The sequence below is a fragment of the Felis catus genome, chromosome B1 (assembly GCF_018350175.1).
Source record: "Felis catus isolate Fca126 chromosome B1, F.catus_Fca126_mat1.0, whole genome shotgun sequence".
Classification (NCBI taxonomy): Eukaryota; Metazoa; Chordata; class Mammalia; order Carnivora; family Felidae; genus Felis; species Felis catus.
This window is the reverse complement of record NC_058371.1, coordinates 166279627-166295182: the sequence shown is the minus strand read 5'-3', so window position 1 is coordinate 166295182 and position 15556 is coordinate 166279627. Positions and strand designations below refer to the sequence as shown.

Below are 15556 nucleotides of genomic sequence, written 5' to 3'. Positions count from 1 at the left end.
GAGGAATAAAAGGCAGTAGTTTCTAACTTCTGCTGTTTAGGATCAAAACATAGTCTGTTTCAGAGAAGAGAATCCCCCTTCATGTTGAAAGATACCCATGGCTGCTTCTCAGTCTCCTTTAATTTTTTTTTTATTCTCTGGGGTGCCAGGGTGGCTCAGTCAGTTAAGCATCCACCTCCTGATTTCGGCTCAGATCATGATTCACCGTCGTGAGATTGACTCCCATGTCGAACTCCACACTGGAAGTGGGATCTGCTTAAGAGTCTCTCTCTCCATCTCCCCCTGCCCCCCCCCCAAATCTTATTTATATTCTTGTATTCTAGAGTTTCTGTGAAAGCATGATGACCATTTCACTTGAAATCTCTTTCCTTGCCCAATGTTATGCATGCTCATGGTTTCAATTACCATCAAATGGCTTCCCAAACTATCTGCACTCCAGCCCTTCTTCTGAGCTCTGGATATATGCCTGCACTTAGACATCTCCAATTACATTTCTCACAGAGACCCTAACTCAGTGACCCAAGGCATAAGTTCTCATTCCCCAAACACCAAAACAAAAGCAAACTAAAATTTTTCCTGCTGTTTGTCATAGCCCAGTGAGTGGTACCATCAACCCAATGCCCCAGGCCTTCATCCCGTGCTTTTCCTTCAACTCCTACATCCAACAGATCACCCAGTCTTACAGATCCCATCATGTGGAGATCTAATAAATCTTTTCAGGTTTTCCATCTTTGGGACCACAATTCAGGCCCAGTCCAGAGTCATTCTTGAGTGGAATAAAACAGCTTTCAAACTATCATTTCCTTTCCCTATCCTCTAATACAAATTACTGGATTGAAGAAAATCTGACTCCATCACATGCCTTCTGTATTACCCCAACCCCCCCAACCTAAAAATGGCTTTTTGCTGCCTTCAGCATAAAATCAAATACCTTAAACTGTTAAAATGCAGACTGGCATCCCACACAACTAGCAATTATGATTGCACAGATTGTAGAAGGAGCCCAGGAAACAATCCAATCCAAGTGCCTATTGAATACCATTTTAAGGAACATTATTAAAAACTCTAAGAGCAGGGGCACCTGGGTGGCTCAGTCGGTTGAGCGTTGGACTATTTTGACTCAGGTCATGATCCCAAGGTTGTGGGATTGAGCCCCTTTGTCTGGCTCCGTGCTGGGCCTGGAGCCTGTTTGAGATTCTCTCTTTCTCTCTCTCGCTGCCCCTCTCCCTCTGCCCCTTTCCCCTGCTCTCTCTGTCACACACACACACACACACACACACACACACACACACACACACTCCCTCTCTCCCTCTCTCTCTCAAAAACAAACATCACACAAACAAATAAACCTTTAAGACGATACTGAAAAATATTGACTGACTGAATGAATGCTCTCAAAGTCTAATTTCTATCCTTCCAAATATCAATACCCTTCCAGTAACCAAATTCTACACGCTAGCTTTGAAGTGAGTAAAGATGATTACTTTACTTGTGATACGGTATACAGAATTCACCACGTTTATAACAGGTCTCCTTATCTAGCTACATTGACAAATAACAAGTTGATAAGGGTTATCACCTAAGTCTGGTGTCAATTTTTGACCAAATGTCAAGATCTAATAACTCTCAACCTCCCTATGATGTTAACTACCAGAATACTTTTTATCTCACTAGCTTCTGGGGAGTCTAAGAGACAATGCAGTCTGTTTTCATAGAGACAGAAAAGTATCAACCAAGGGACTGAAATGATCAACAAATCAAGGTCAAAGCTTACCTGACTGCTTGCTGCTTAACAGCCTAATGGGAAACTTTGGCTCAGAAACCTGGAGGTGACTTCAAAGTTTGTACTGTTCGATTTCTAACCCTAACACTTAGCACTGCAAGAGATTATCGTTTGGGCTGAGGTTCTAGTCTAGCTTTTAGTGCAGTAATTGGTAGCTCAACCTGAAGAATATGCACATATAGCGAAAATGTTTACTAATATGAAAAAAGACCTATATAGAAACCAAGAAGAAAAGAAAAACAAAACAACAGAGGAGTGAGTTACAAATTGCTAAAATGCACATGCCTACTACAAACTTTGTCAACTGTCAGTTACTAGTACATTCCCAACTTTAATTACCTTCTTACTCATGAATTTTTTAAATGTTGAAATAAAAGATTTTTAAGCTTAATTGCAGACACTGTAATTAGAATCTTTAATTATAATTTAGATATGCAACTTTCTTTGGACAATTACACTAGTTAATGATTCTGAGCTAGCAGTGTGTATATGTGTATGTGTGTGTGTGTGCATGTGTGTTTGTTCTTTTGGTTCTTAATTCTTTTTGCTATGCTGCTTTTTCCTCTCAGGCTAATGTCACAACAAATCTGCATCACTGACCTGAACAGGACATAAGGGTTTGGGTCTATGCACACTGCATAGAAATAAATGAGTGTATCAGCTAAGCTACTATAAGTGAAATTAGACTTATTCTTTACTTTTTTTTTCCCATTACCAAGTTGCTCCTATAAGATATGATTTAAATATCTTCATATCTACCTGTATATATGAGTAATAGTAATATAAGTGCATCTTCCATATGTAATAAATGTCTTCCTCTTTAGAGTGTCACATGTAAGTTTCATTTCTTGGCCATCTATACTAACACAAATTCAAAATCTTCCTCATTATATATTGCTTCTCAGGAAAAGTAATATCAATACTGAAAATAATTCCATTTTGGTTATCATGAAGACCAAATAATTCCTTTTCATAAAATGTGTATATGTTTTTGAATTCTGTCTTTCCTAATAGGTTTACAATATGCGTGTGTGTGTGTGTGCGTGCGCACGTGCATGTGTTATATGTATATAGAGGTCACTCAACTGTAATTTTTCCCACCTTCTTTCTTTAGATTTGAACTAATATCAAACAGCACCTGATGACTGACAAAAATACCTCTTGACTCTCACTCAGAATCCTTCCCATATCACACATTATTATGTACACCAATTATCAGTGTATCAACTCTCAGCTCCCATCCAGGCTCCCCTTTTTTGTGAGAAAGTATGTGTGTATCTGTGCACATGTGTGTGTGTGTGGGGGGGGGGGTGTTCCTTGCCTGTTCATGATGGTTCACCCCTAGAAGTAGATGCTGCTTTCTGAATTTGCTAGTTCTGTGTTGCTTAGAGTCTTCTTTTACCCTGTTTTATTATATATATATACATATATATATATATATTTTTTTTTCCTTGAGAAAGAGAGAGAGGGAATCTTAAGCAGGATCTATGCCCAGTGCAGAGCCCAACACACAGCTCAATCCCACAACCATGAGATCATGACCTGAGCCAAAACCAAGAGTCGGATGCTCAATCGACTGAGCCACCCAGGCACCCCTACCCTGTTCTATTATTAAAGCACCTGTTCTAGCTAATAATTCATTTTATTAGATTTTGTGTGTTCAAGTTCTGTTATAGCTCCTTTGGTTTGACTGAACTGGTCTGATGACAGAATAAGGATGTACCCACTCAGTGGTCTTGCAATTCATCAGACTTCTTCCAAGCCAACTATTGGTAAGATTAAGTAAGCAAGGTGAATAAAGATGGAAATAATGTAGAAAATCTGACATAACCAAAATAATTCTATAGACCGTAATAGGCTAGGGAATTCAAGGAAAATGTATCATTAGGAAAAAGGTCTAGGGCCTTCAAGTGTCTCAAGAGCCTACTAAGATGTTAAATATGTACCTCAGTTTAGGGAATATCTCCGTATAAAAGTGCACATGTACACACACACATACACACTCCAAAATAGAAAAGGGAAAGTCAAAAAAATCAAAATAAGTAATTTTGTTTAAATGTTGCCAACTTCAATTCCACTCAACTCAATTTAACCTATATCATATGGATCCTGAGTGCATTTTAATGTTTAATACAAAGTGTGGCAGGGCCTCCCATATATGAAGCGTATTTGGAGCCGGCTAGAATTGTTTTAAAGTTCCTGAGCTAGATTCACTGAAGAGGGCACAATTTTTAATTCAATTCAGATGAAGGAGCTTAAATTTGTTCTGTTGCTAATGACTGCACACCTAACAACAGCTACCAGCTTTTTACTTTTAACTTTTGTGCATCAGCTTGTTAATATGTACCTTATTGTTAAGAATGACCGCAGCAAACAGAACCAAAGGCATGTAACTGCTAGGATTATGATTCCCAGATAATGACTGCTTTACTCACACATGGTCCTGCCCAGTTCTGGGGCATGTTGACCTTAACCTTTCAGTCTTCAACTTCACATGTCAGCACTCCCTGCTCTTGGTTTCAACTTGACATCCGTGGATTCCTAATGTCGAATGCTAAGCTTTAATTCTTGCAGGAGAATCGTAATGCTTTTTTCCATTTTTTTTCTTACTTGACTTGAACCAGAATTTAGGATTTGTAAAAAAATATGTATAAATTTCCCAGGGCACCTGGGTGGCTCAGTCGGTTGAGTGTCCGGCTTCAGCTCAGGTCATGATCTTGCGGTTTGTGGGTTCGAGCCCCGTGTCAGGCTCTGTGCTGACAGCTCAGAGGCTGGAGCCTGCTTCTGATTCTGTGTCTCCCTCTCTCTGCCCCTCCCTCATGCATGCTCTGCCTCTCTCCCTCTCTCTCCTTCCCTCTCTCTCTCAAAAAATGAATAAGCATTTAAAAATTAAAAACAAGGGCGCCTGGGTGGCTCAGTCGGTTGAGCGTCCGACTTCGGCTCAGGTCATGATCTCACGGTCCGTGAGTTCGAGCCCCGCGTCGGGCTCTGTGCTGACAGCTCGGAGCCTGGAGCCTGTTTCGGATTCTGTGTCTCCCTCTCTCTGACCCTCCCCCGTTCATGCTCTGTCTCTCTCTGTCTCAAAAATAAATAAACGTTAAAACAAAAATTAAAAACAAAAATTAAAAACAAAAAAAACAAAAAACATAAATTTTCCAACAAATGCCTGCAAGGAATTCCTGCATGAAACACCAAATGATGACAATTTCTTTTCCTTTTTTCTTTTTTTCCTCTAAATTTCAGCTTAAGTAAGGTACAATTGACAATAAAATTATAAGACAATTAAGGGTATAATGACTGATATACATATACATTGTGAAAGGCTTCCCCCATTTGGTTAATTAACACATCTATCAATTTATATTTCTCTTTGTGTGTGTGTGTGTGTGTGTGTGTGTGTGTGTGTGTGAGAGAGAGAGAGAGAGAAAACATTCAAGCACTACTCTCTTAGCTAATTTCAATTATAAAATATAGTGTTATTAACTACAGTCACCATGTTTTACATTGGATCTTCAGACCTTATTCATCTTGTAGCTGAAAATTTGTACTCTTTCGCCAACCTCTCCCTATTTCCTCCACCCCTAGCCCCTAGCAACTACTTATCTATCCTCTGTTTCTGAGGTTGAAATATTTTTATTTATTTAAATTTTTTTTTACATTTATTTACTTTTGAGAGACAGAGAAAGACAGAGCACAAGTCGGGGAGGGACAGAGAGAGAGAGGAGACACAGAATTTGAAGCAGACTCCAGGTTCTGAGCTGTTAGCACAGAGCCTGATGCGGGGCTTGAACCCGCAAACCACGAGATCATGACCTGAGCCAAAGTCGGACGCTCAACTGACTGAGCCACCCAGGCGCCCCTGAGATTTTTTTTAAATGTATTCCACATACAAGAGATAGCATGCAGTATTGGTCTTCTTCTGTCTGGCTTATTTCACTTAGCATAATACCCTCAAGGTCCAGATTGTTGCCGCAAATCCAGATTTTTGTTTTTTCCCCATGGCCAAATATTATTCATATACAAATCTATATGAATTACATATGTGTGTATAATATATATAACGTTTCCCTATCTTGGCTCTTGTGAATAATGTTGCAATGAACATGGGAGTGCAGAAATCTCTTTGAAATCCTGTTTTCATGACCTTTGCATATATACCCAGAGGGGGAATTGCTGAATCATACAATAGTTCTCTTTTCAAATTTTGAGAAACCCTCTTACAGTTTTCCACAGTGGCTGCACCAATATACATTTCCACCAACGGTGCACAAGGGTTCCCTTTCCTCTACATCATAAACAACCCTTATCTCTTGTCTTTTTAATGACAGCCATACTAACAGGTGTGAGGTGATACCTCACGGTGGTATTGATTTGCATTTTCCTGATGCTCAGTGATGTCGGGCACTTGTCATGTACCAGTTGGTCATTTGTATGTCTTCTTTGTAAAAATGTCTATTCGGTCTTCCTTTATAAATTGAACTGTTTGTTTTCTTTTCTATTGAGTTGTGTCAGTTCTTTATTTTGGCTATTAACACCTTATCAGATATATGATTTGTGGTTATTTTCTCCCGTTGTGTAGGCTGCCTTTCCATTCTGTCGACAGCTTCTTTTGCTATGCAGAAACTTTGTAGTTTGATGTAGTCCCACTTGCTAAGTTTTGCTTTTGTTGTTAGATCCAAAACAACATTACCAAGACTGATGTCAAAGGGCTTCTCTCCCATGTTTTCTTCTAGGGTCATTATGGTTTCAGGTGTTCTGTACAAGTCTTTAATCCATTTTGAGTTGAAGCTCCCTGCTTTCTAAATGTATCCCACAGTATGGTCAGAAGAAAAAGAAGGAGGATTAGTCTAATCCATTGTCACCACTGGAAAAAAGTCAACTTAAACATTTTGCCAAAAATATATGAGTGAGTGTGTCTAAAACCTGCAGGAAATAGGGGTGCTCGGGGTGGCTCAGTCGGTTAAGTGTCTGACTTCGGCTCAGGTCATGATCTCACAGTTCGTGGGTTCAAGCCCTGCTTCGGGCTCTGTGCTGACAGCTCAGAGCCTGGAGCCTGTTTCAGATTCTGTGTCTTCCCTCTCTCTCTGCCCCTCCCCTGTTCACGCTCTGTCTCTGTCTCAAGAGTAAATAAACATTAAAAAAAAATTTATAAAACCTCCAGAAAATAAACATTTCATATGTCTAAAAGAAGTATATATTTTTCTATCTTTGATTTTTTTAGTTAGAATAATAAACTTTGCAAAAATAAAAACACAAAAAAGCAAAAACATCAAAAGTAACTGTAAGCACCCATATTCACAACAAAAAATCCACAACATTGAAAAATTTGATATCTTATTTGCCTTTCTGATTTGGCTGGTAATAAGACATCAAAAGTAACATTAAAAGAACCTCCATTTATATACTATCCTGCTAGTTTTTCAGTGTAGTGCTTGATGAAATTCTGACTCTGATTCCACATAGAGGTCAGGTGCTCATTCTCTCTCTTTCTAATATTTGAGAGCATCTACTGAGACCAAGTGTACAGATATATTGTCTTTATAGCCAACCAGTAATGTTTGGAAGATGTATTCAGGCTAAATAGGTCTCTGTCATCTTTTCAAGTTCCTGTACACTTAAAATTGACCCGTAGAAAGAGGCAGATTAATATTTCAGATCACAATAGAGATACTGCAAGGGAGGGAGGAGGATTATGTTGAAGAGTAGTATTTTTTTCTGTTGTTGTACAATTGTGGCTAAGGCCTGGAGTTAAGAGGGAAAAAAGCACTTAAATCTGCACATTATAATACGAAAGAACTTCAGAGACTTGCCAGTGTTCGGTATCAACCCCATCCCCAAAGCTGGGGATCATTACCCCTCTGCCACCTTTCATTTTCAGGTGTCCAAGTCAATTTATGAAAAGGCCCATGAAGGGTACCTGGGTGTCTCAGTCGGCTAAGTGTCTCACTTCAGCTCAGGTTATGATCTTGATCTCACAGTTCCTGAGTTCCAGCCCCAGGGCTCTCTGCTGTCAGGGCAGAGCCCACTTTGGATCCTCTCTATGCCCCTCCCCCAAGTGCATGTGGGTGAGAATGCGTGCTCTTTCTCTCTCAAAAGTAAATAAACATTAAAAATTTGTAAAAGTACTGTGAGGTCAAACAAGTGATTCTGGTGGAAGACAAAGCAAATTTCTTAAAGGATAGAAGTAGCATATCTGCTTCCTGAAGGAAAGGTAGAGAGGTCCCAACGAATTGGCTAACGTTTATAATTGTCCGCATTAAAGGAAAACTTTGTTTTTGTGTTTATTCCAATGAAAAACCTCCACATTTGGCATCCCTCCCCATGGATTATCAGAGAAAGAAGTCAGGGAAGGGTGACATGGTGGAGGGTAACCAGACAAAGAAAGGATAAGGGCATTTCCTCTAATTCTCACTTCCTGGGCCATAAGGAAGGTGGATGAAAAGTATTTCAACAAAAATTTCTGTAACTGAGCATTATAGTTAGCAGTAGAAATGGAAGAGTTAATACTAAAATATTTATGCTTAATCAATAATTATCTATGATGTGTCTAGCCCACCAGTTTGTAACCCAACTTAACAATTTCCCTCTTACACTCATCTCATTAAAAATAAATAAAGGGGCGCCTGGGTGGCGCAGTCGGTTAAGCGTCCGACTTCAGCCAGGTCACGATCTCGCGGTCTGTGAGTTCGAGCCCCGCGTCAGGCTCTGGGCTGATGGCTCGGAGCCTGGAGCCTGTTTCCGATTCTGTGTCTCCCTCTCTCTCTGCCCCTCCCCCGTTCATACTCTGTCTCTCTCTGTTCCAAAAAATAAATAAAGGTTGAAAAAAAAAATTTAAAAATAAATAAATAAATAAATAAATAAATAAATAAATAGACAGTGGTCTACAAAACTGTCCAGATTTTACTTATCAAACTTCAAGCAGGTCCTTGAATCCTAGAAAATGGTCCTCAGTAATATAATTATTTTTATTTAACTAATTGTTTACCACACTGTAGCTAGGTACAAGCTATGAAAAGAATATGAAATACAAAGTGTTAATATAAACACTCAAGCAGGGGTAGTGTATTGATATAAACAAGTATCTTTAATTCTCCAAGTATTGGGATAGACTAAATAGGCAGACACATAATTCTACAACACTAAAATTGCCTGTTTATTTTAACTTCCCCCCATATAACGGGAACATTCTATGAAGTAAAAATACTATTTCTAGTACATAAAAATACATAGAAATACTATTTCTATGAAGTAAAAATACTATTTAATGAAAAACTCACCATATCTGTATCTGAGACAGGGCCAAAACTGGTCACGTAGATGTTAGTGAAGACTTCAGTAATACTGTCTGGCATGAGAAAAAGAGATTAAACATAGATAATACATAATGAGAGCCACGGAAAGAGAAGGGGTCAAGTACATGGAATGATTAGAAGGCTGTGTGATACTTAGGAATATTGGTCTTTACTTTCTTTTCAACCTTCACAAACAACAAACATTTCTACATTGCTCAATTAGTTTATAGGTTCTCACAATCATAAATGCTAAACGCCTAGAAGTATTATGACATTCTTACTTGGAAACTACACTGGATTTAGAGCATTTCGTTTTAAACATAGTTCTGAGAATTAGTAATGTCTTAGAATCTATCTTTGATGAACTAGTTTACAATAAATTTACTATCAGTGCTAAAAATAAAGTATGGTTCGTATGGTTACTGTTTGATATAGTCCTAAATTTTATTTTTAAAGTAAATATTTCAGATGGTATTTCATGATGGTACAGGTTTAGTTTGTAGATTGTAAACTAGTATATCTTCTCAATAAAGCATAAAAATGGATTATTAATCATTAGAAGTACTTCAAATTAATATAAAAAGCATAATTATTCAGTGCCTTAAAAATAAAAGCAAATAACACATTAATCACAAGGGATTACTTCCAAACAAACTTGCCTTTACATGTCCTTAGGAATGTATGAAATGCTAAGATTGAATTGAATTAGATTCAAAAGTTATGCAACTTATTAACTATAACACATTTAACTAGATTGTTCTTTTAACCAGGTGATTTAGATCTTTGGCTTTAAATAAGCCAAATGGTGATGGGGGAAAGGCTCAAAGAAAAGATTTCAAAAGAAAAATTCTTCCAAGGTACTTATATTAAAAAAAAAAAAACAATAAATCCCTAATTTTTATTATCATGAATTGAGTGTCTCCTCTCCTGTCAAATCTGTAATTCCACGCAAACAATATCACAGACTATTTTTAATATTATGCTGGACACTAATTCACCACCATGAAAGAGAGAGTAAACAAAGTTTGGGGTATTGTTTCTACTGAGGCAAAAATTAATAGTAAAAAGGATTTTGAAGTAACAGAGGAGGCTTTGAATGTTTATGCTTCAAAAGGCTTGAAAGATAATAACCTGCATGACAGACCTACGAGGTAGTATCTCTGTTGTCATCTCACTATACATGTACTTTGATGTGCATACATAAAGGTAAGGAAATGTGCCCAGTGACCACACATGGCAGAGGGAAAACAGCCAGGTTTTAGAACCCAAGCAATCAGGCTCCTAAGCCGTCAGGGTAAATAAACCAAAGCACTAACCACAGTCAATAATACATTTGAAACTAAAAATGTTTTCTCATTAGCTTTCTGTTTGCTGTAGTACTCTGCACCAAAAACATGTAGTGTTCTAAATAAAGGCATTTATTCAGCTTTATTATTTTTCTATCCTAGTTGATTCCCAAAACTGTTTTCATGAAATTTTACCATAAAACTCACATGAGACACAAATATATTTATAAAGTTAATTCTCAGCCGCCAGATACCCCAAAGACCTGAACAGGGTCAAGTTTATGGGCATGCAGTTCCTACAGTGTCATACAGCCCTGTGCTCAGAAAAACCCACTTGGGTTTAATGTCCTGTTTTTGCTCTCCTGAAATTTCTTACTCATCTTTTGAATAAAGGGCCCTTCATTTGCGTCTTGGACTAGGCCTCACAAATTACGTAGCTGGTCCTAGACGTGAATTATATGTGCTATTAGAAAGAACTTACGGAAATGAGACTCATGTTTCTTTGCTTTTTCCTCTTATTCATACCGAATCAATACTGTCACATTTATTCAATAAGCAATTGAATAAAACTTTAGTCACTATAGATATCGATTTAAAATGTTCCAGAGAAGAAAAACATAAATGCTGAGGTAGTCTTCAGCCAAATAGAGGCAAATGAAATCACTCTCCTTAGTCTGGAGTAGTAAAGTTAGAGAAGAGAGATGACAAAATGTGTGAATATATTCACGCTAAGGATATGAGGAATATCCCCTATATGCCAAATGGCAAGGAAAGAGTACAGAAGAGTGTTATCAGTACTCGTGGCTGCAGGAAAGTGCCAGCTAAGAATCCAAAGAGAGAAAAATAAGATTACCCTCAAAGCTCTAAGCAGTAAGAGCAACACCTAAAGACACAGATATGCAAAATTACCTTAAATAAATGATTTCATGGTTTATTAACTTCATAAGCAGAGTTAAAGAACGTATGCATTGCAGGGAATATTCTCCTGCTAGGGAAGTTCAAAAGAAGGAATATCAGCAAGGCAAACACGGACCATGAATACCCAAGAGCTGTCTGAGATCGAGAACGTGATTCTTGGTTGTGGGAAAAGAGCCGTAAAGAACAAACGTGAAACAGTAAAACATTTTGCTGTGATGACTACAGATATCTAATACATCTAACACAGCTTTCTAAGGTTCTACATTCAAAATGCTGTTGTTGATTATAATTTGCCTTTCCATAAGAGAAGAGAAGGGAAAGGAAGGAAGGGGAGGGGAGAGGAGGAGCAAAGAAATGAGATTTTGTGAGTATAAGTTAGTTTGATATCTTGTGACACTAATATGTCAAGATCCATAGTATCTTCTGGTTAATTTTTGTTTCCCCATATGGATTTAGAACAGGGTTGAATTGTGTTGTTAATACCTGCTATAATATTCTGATTCACGTGGACAGTTGTCTATTAGAGTAAGCAAATGAACTGAAAATCTGGTGGCAACCCCTGTCTCTTCAGTTTAAGGACTATGAAGACCTTCTCAAGTCCTGATCAAATTGAGGGGACCCACCTTGACTCTCCTGACTCACTGCTTTCACACTGACTATTATCTCTTTCTCTTCCCTTCTTAGTTGATTGCTTATCTGCCTCTAAGTCTCTATTTAAATGTTCTCTCCTCCGAGAGAGGTCCACTCTGCCCCCTGTATAATGTAAGTCTACTTCCCTCATTTTTTCCCTCTTACACTTCATTTTTTCATAAGATATTTTAGAATTTGTCATTATTTTTATTCCTTAATTTTTGTATTCATTTTTTAGGGTTTCTGTTTGTTTGTTTGTTTGGTTGGTTGGTTGGTTGGTTGGTTTATCTCCCCAACCCAATTCAGATTCACAAAGAGACAAGGACTATGTCATTTCTGTCCACTGTTCTATCACCAGTGCTTAGCACAATGCCTGCCACATATTAGGTGCTTTATGTTTGAACTAACAAATAATTTCTAATTATAGTTCATGTAGATTCTACACCTTTCTCCCAAATATCTCATCAACATTACAAATGGCCATGAATAGCTAAATGGGCACTGTCATTAGTGAAGACAGAGCCCAAACTATCCACTGACAGAGGAAGGTTGAAAGCATATGGAATTGCATCCCAGTGAAGAAAATTTAAATCTAGGAAAAGGGAAGAATAGACCTAGAGAAAGCACTGTTTTAGTGGAAACAAAGACTTAACTGCTGATCAGTAAGCGACTTTTAACAGAAATGTATACCATGAGTTACCTCAAAATAATTATTTAGAAGCTAAATTCTTGGCTTTAGAAATGCCAACAGCATAATATGCCAAAGAGGATCTTCTATATAGATTTTTCCAAAGGCAAAACAACACGAGGTTAATATTAGGTACTTGAGTAGAAATAATGAATGCACGCAGTAAATGTTAACGAAGGTGTGATCCTTAGGAACAATCATCAAATTCAGGATTTGAAAGGCACCTGTCGCTGGGGAGAGAGAAGGAAATAATCTGCACAAGGTTACAGAGGGGGTTTCTAACACATTCTGTTGTTTTCCTTCTTTTAAAATTCATCTTAATTTTGGCAAATTCTAAGATTTGATGAAGCTTGACATGAAATAAATGATACTATTCTCTATACTCTACTGAATGTTTGAAATACTTCATAAAAAATAGCAAAAGTGGCCCTGAAGGCTTCCAAAATGAACATATCAATAGTTTTAAGAAGGGCTTAAATTCATTGATAAAATTGTTCTTCATTGAGTAATGCAGCATACAATAAAAACCAGACTCACTTTTTTAAAATCCTTTGCAAATAGCTAAGTTTGGTTCCTGAAGACAGTTAACATGTGTAGGAATGTGGGGTATCAGTTGTAAAGAAAGACAGATGTTGTATCAAAAGAGATACAACGTGCCACAAAGATGAGAATATTCTCTCTACATATATGGCAGCAGGGAATTCACTGAAGGACTCTGGGAGAATGTTAGTTGCAAGGCTATTATACTGGAAATGTTATGTTACATTTTTAATGTGGTTCTCCTGAATCAATGGAGATTGAAGACAATGTATCCAGTTTGGGAGATGTTGCAGTAGCTAAAGAAAGAAAAAACAAAACAAAGCAAAACAAAACATGACACTGAGAAAAGGAAAGTGTAGAAGAAATCAAGAGAATAAAGTTTGGGTTTTGTAAAGTAGTACTGTTTTTTTTGTTGTTGTTTTTTAATCTTTATTTTTGAGAGAGTGCAATCAGGGGAGGGGCAGAGAGAGGGGGACAGAGGATCTGAAGCAGGCTCTGTGCTGACAGCATTGTGCCTGATGTGGGGCTAGAACTCAAGAACCGCAAGACCATGACCTGAGCAGAAGTCACATGCTCACCGACTAAGCCACCCAGGTGCCCCAGTAGTATTGTTAAAAGATGCTGAAATAGGACCTTTTGTTTGGTACAAAGGACCTGTAGAAGCTGAAAATGAGCAGTTGCCATAGAATTTTAGGGCATAAAACAAATGAGAGAGGACTGGAAATCATTACATCCTCAATGAGGTCCCTCTTACCATCCTATTTTAAAGTGCAAGTGCTCCACAATGTTTCCCCCTGGCTTTACATGTTCACCGACTTATGTTCACTGTTTACTGTCTATATCCATTAATAGGGTAGACACAAGCTAAATGTGGCTATCTAAATTTAATTTCAATTAGTTAAAATATTTGGTTCCTCAGTTGTACTTGCTACATTTCATCCACATGTAACTATTGCTACCACATTGCACAGCTCAGATGAACATTTCTATTGTTGAAGGAAGTTCTATCAGATAATACTGGTTTACATCCTCCCACTAGAAGCTAAACTCCATGAAGACAGGGACTTCTGCTTGTTTAGAAAAGTAAAGCCCTAGCACAGAACAACCCCTGGCATAGTGCATTTTCTTAATAAATTGTTCTCAAATAAATTAATACATGAATTATCATTCTTAGTTCAGAGTCATTTAAAGCAGACATTGCATCTGCTATCATAATGCAATAGCCTATTGAGGAGAAATACTATGCAAAATCAAATAAATATACAATTACTGACATGATAATATGCTATAAGAGCCTATAAGACTCCTGGAAATACCCAATTCACCTGGTGTCTGAAAATCCATGATCTTTTGATCATGCTTAACCTTAGAACATTTTTATCATCATAAAGAAGCCTTGCACACATCCCCTATCCTACTTCCTCCAGGCTCTCAAAACTAATAATTCAGTTTCAGTTTCTATGGATTTGCCTATTCTGGACATATCATATGAACAGAATCCCTTCTATTCCTATTCCTAGTTCATAGAAAGGTTTTGTTTTGTTTTGTTTTTTTTAAACTGAAGAAACGGTGTTGGATTTTGCCAAATACTTTTTATGGAATATGCAGATAAATTATTTGCCCTTTTTATTCTATTAATATGGCATATTACACCAATTTATTCTCATGTATTAAAGCAAATTTACATTCCTGGAATAAGTTTCACTTGGTTTGGGTGCATAATTTTTTATATGTTGCTGGATTTAATTTGCTACTATTTTGTTGAGCATTTCAATGTCTATGTTCATAACGGATACTGGTCTGTAGTTTTCTTTTCATGTAATGCCTTTGTCTTACTTTAGTATCAGAGTAATACTGGAGTAAAAGAATGAGCTGATAAGTATTCTCTTATTTTTAAAGGAGAATGTATGAAATATTGGTGTTAATGTTCCTATAAATGTTTAGCAAGATTCATCAGTGAAGCCATATAAACCTGTAATTTGCTAAGACAGAAGCTGTATATTATTATTATTATTAATTCTATCTCTTTCTTTATTTAGGTCTATTCAGATTTTCAATTTTTTTGAGTGAGTGTTGGTAGTTTGAATCTTTCTAGGAATTTGTCCAATTCATCTAGGTTATTTAATTTCATGTCCTATAAATGCAATACAAATATATCCCCCTAGAGTATTTTTGTAAGATCATTGAAGCATTATTTACAACAGCCAAGATATGAAAGCAACCCAAGTGCCCAATGACTGATGAATGGAGAAAGAAGATGTGGTGTATATAAAGAATGGAATATTACTCATCCGTAAAAAAGAAAGATCTTGCCATTTGCAACAACATGGATGGGCCTAGAGGGTATTACGCTAAGTGAAATAGGTCAGAGAGGAAAAAAAACAAATTCCGTATGATTTCATTTATATGTGGAATCTAA

General features: G+C 37.3%; 1 protein-coding gene across 3 annotated transcripts in view; it reads right to left on the bottom strand.

Annotated features, from left to right (window-relative positions):
- GABRA2 (gamma-aminobutyric acid type A receptor subunit alpha2) overlaps positions 1–15556 on the bottom strand; it is a 128070-nt gene that overhangs the window by 69285 nt on the left and 43229 nt on the right. For all 3 annotated transcript variants that reach the window (XM_011281893.4, XM_019829558.3, XM_023253146.2), the window contains one exon: positions 9061–9128. In XM_011281893.4, the coding sequence (XP_011280195.1) occupies positions 9061–9128 (68 nt within the window). The remainder of the gene's footprint in view (positions 1–9060; positions 9129–15556) is intronic.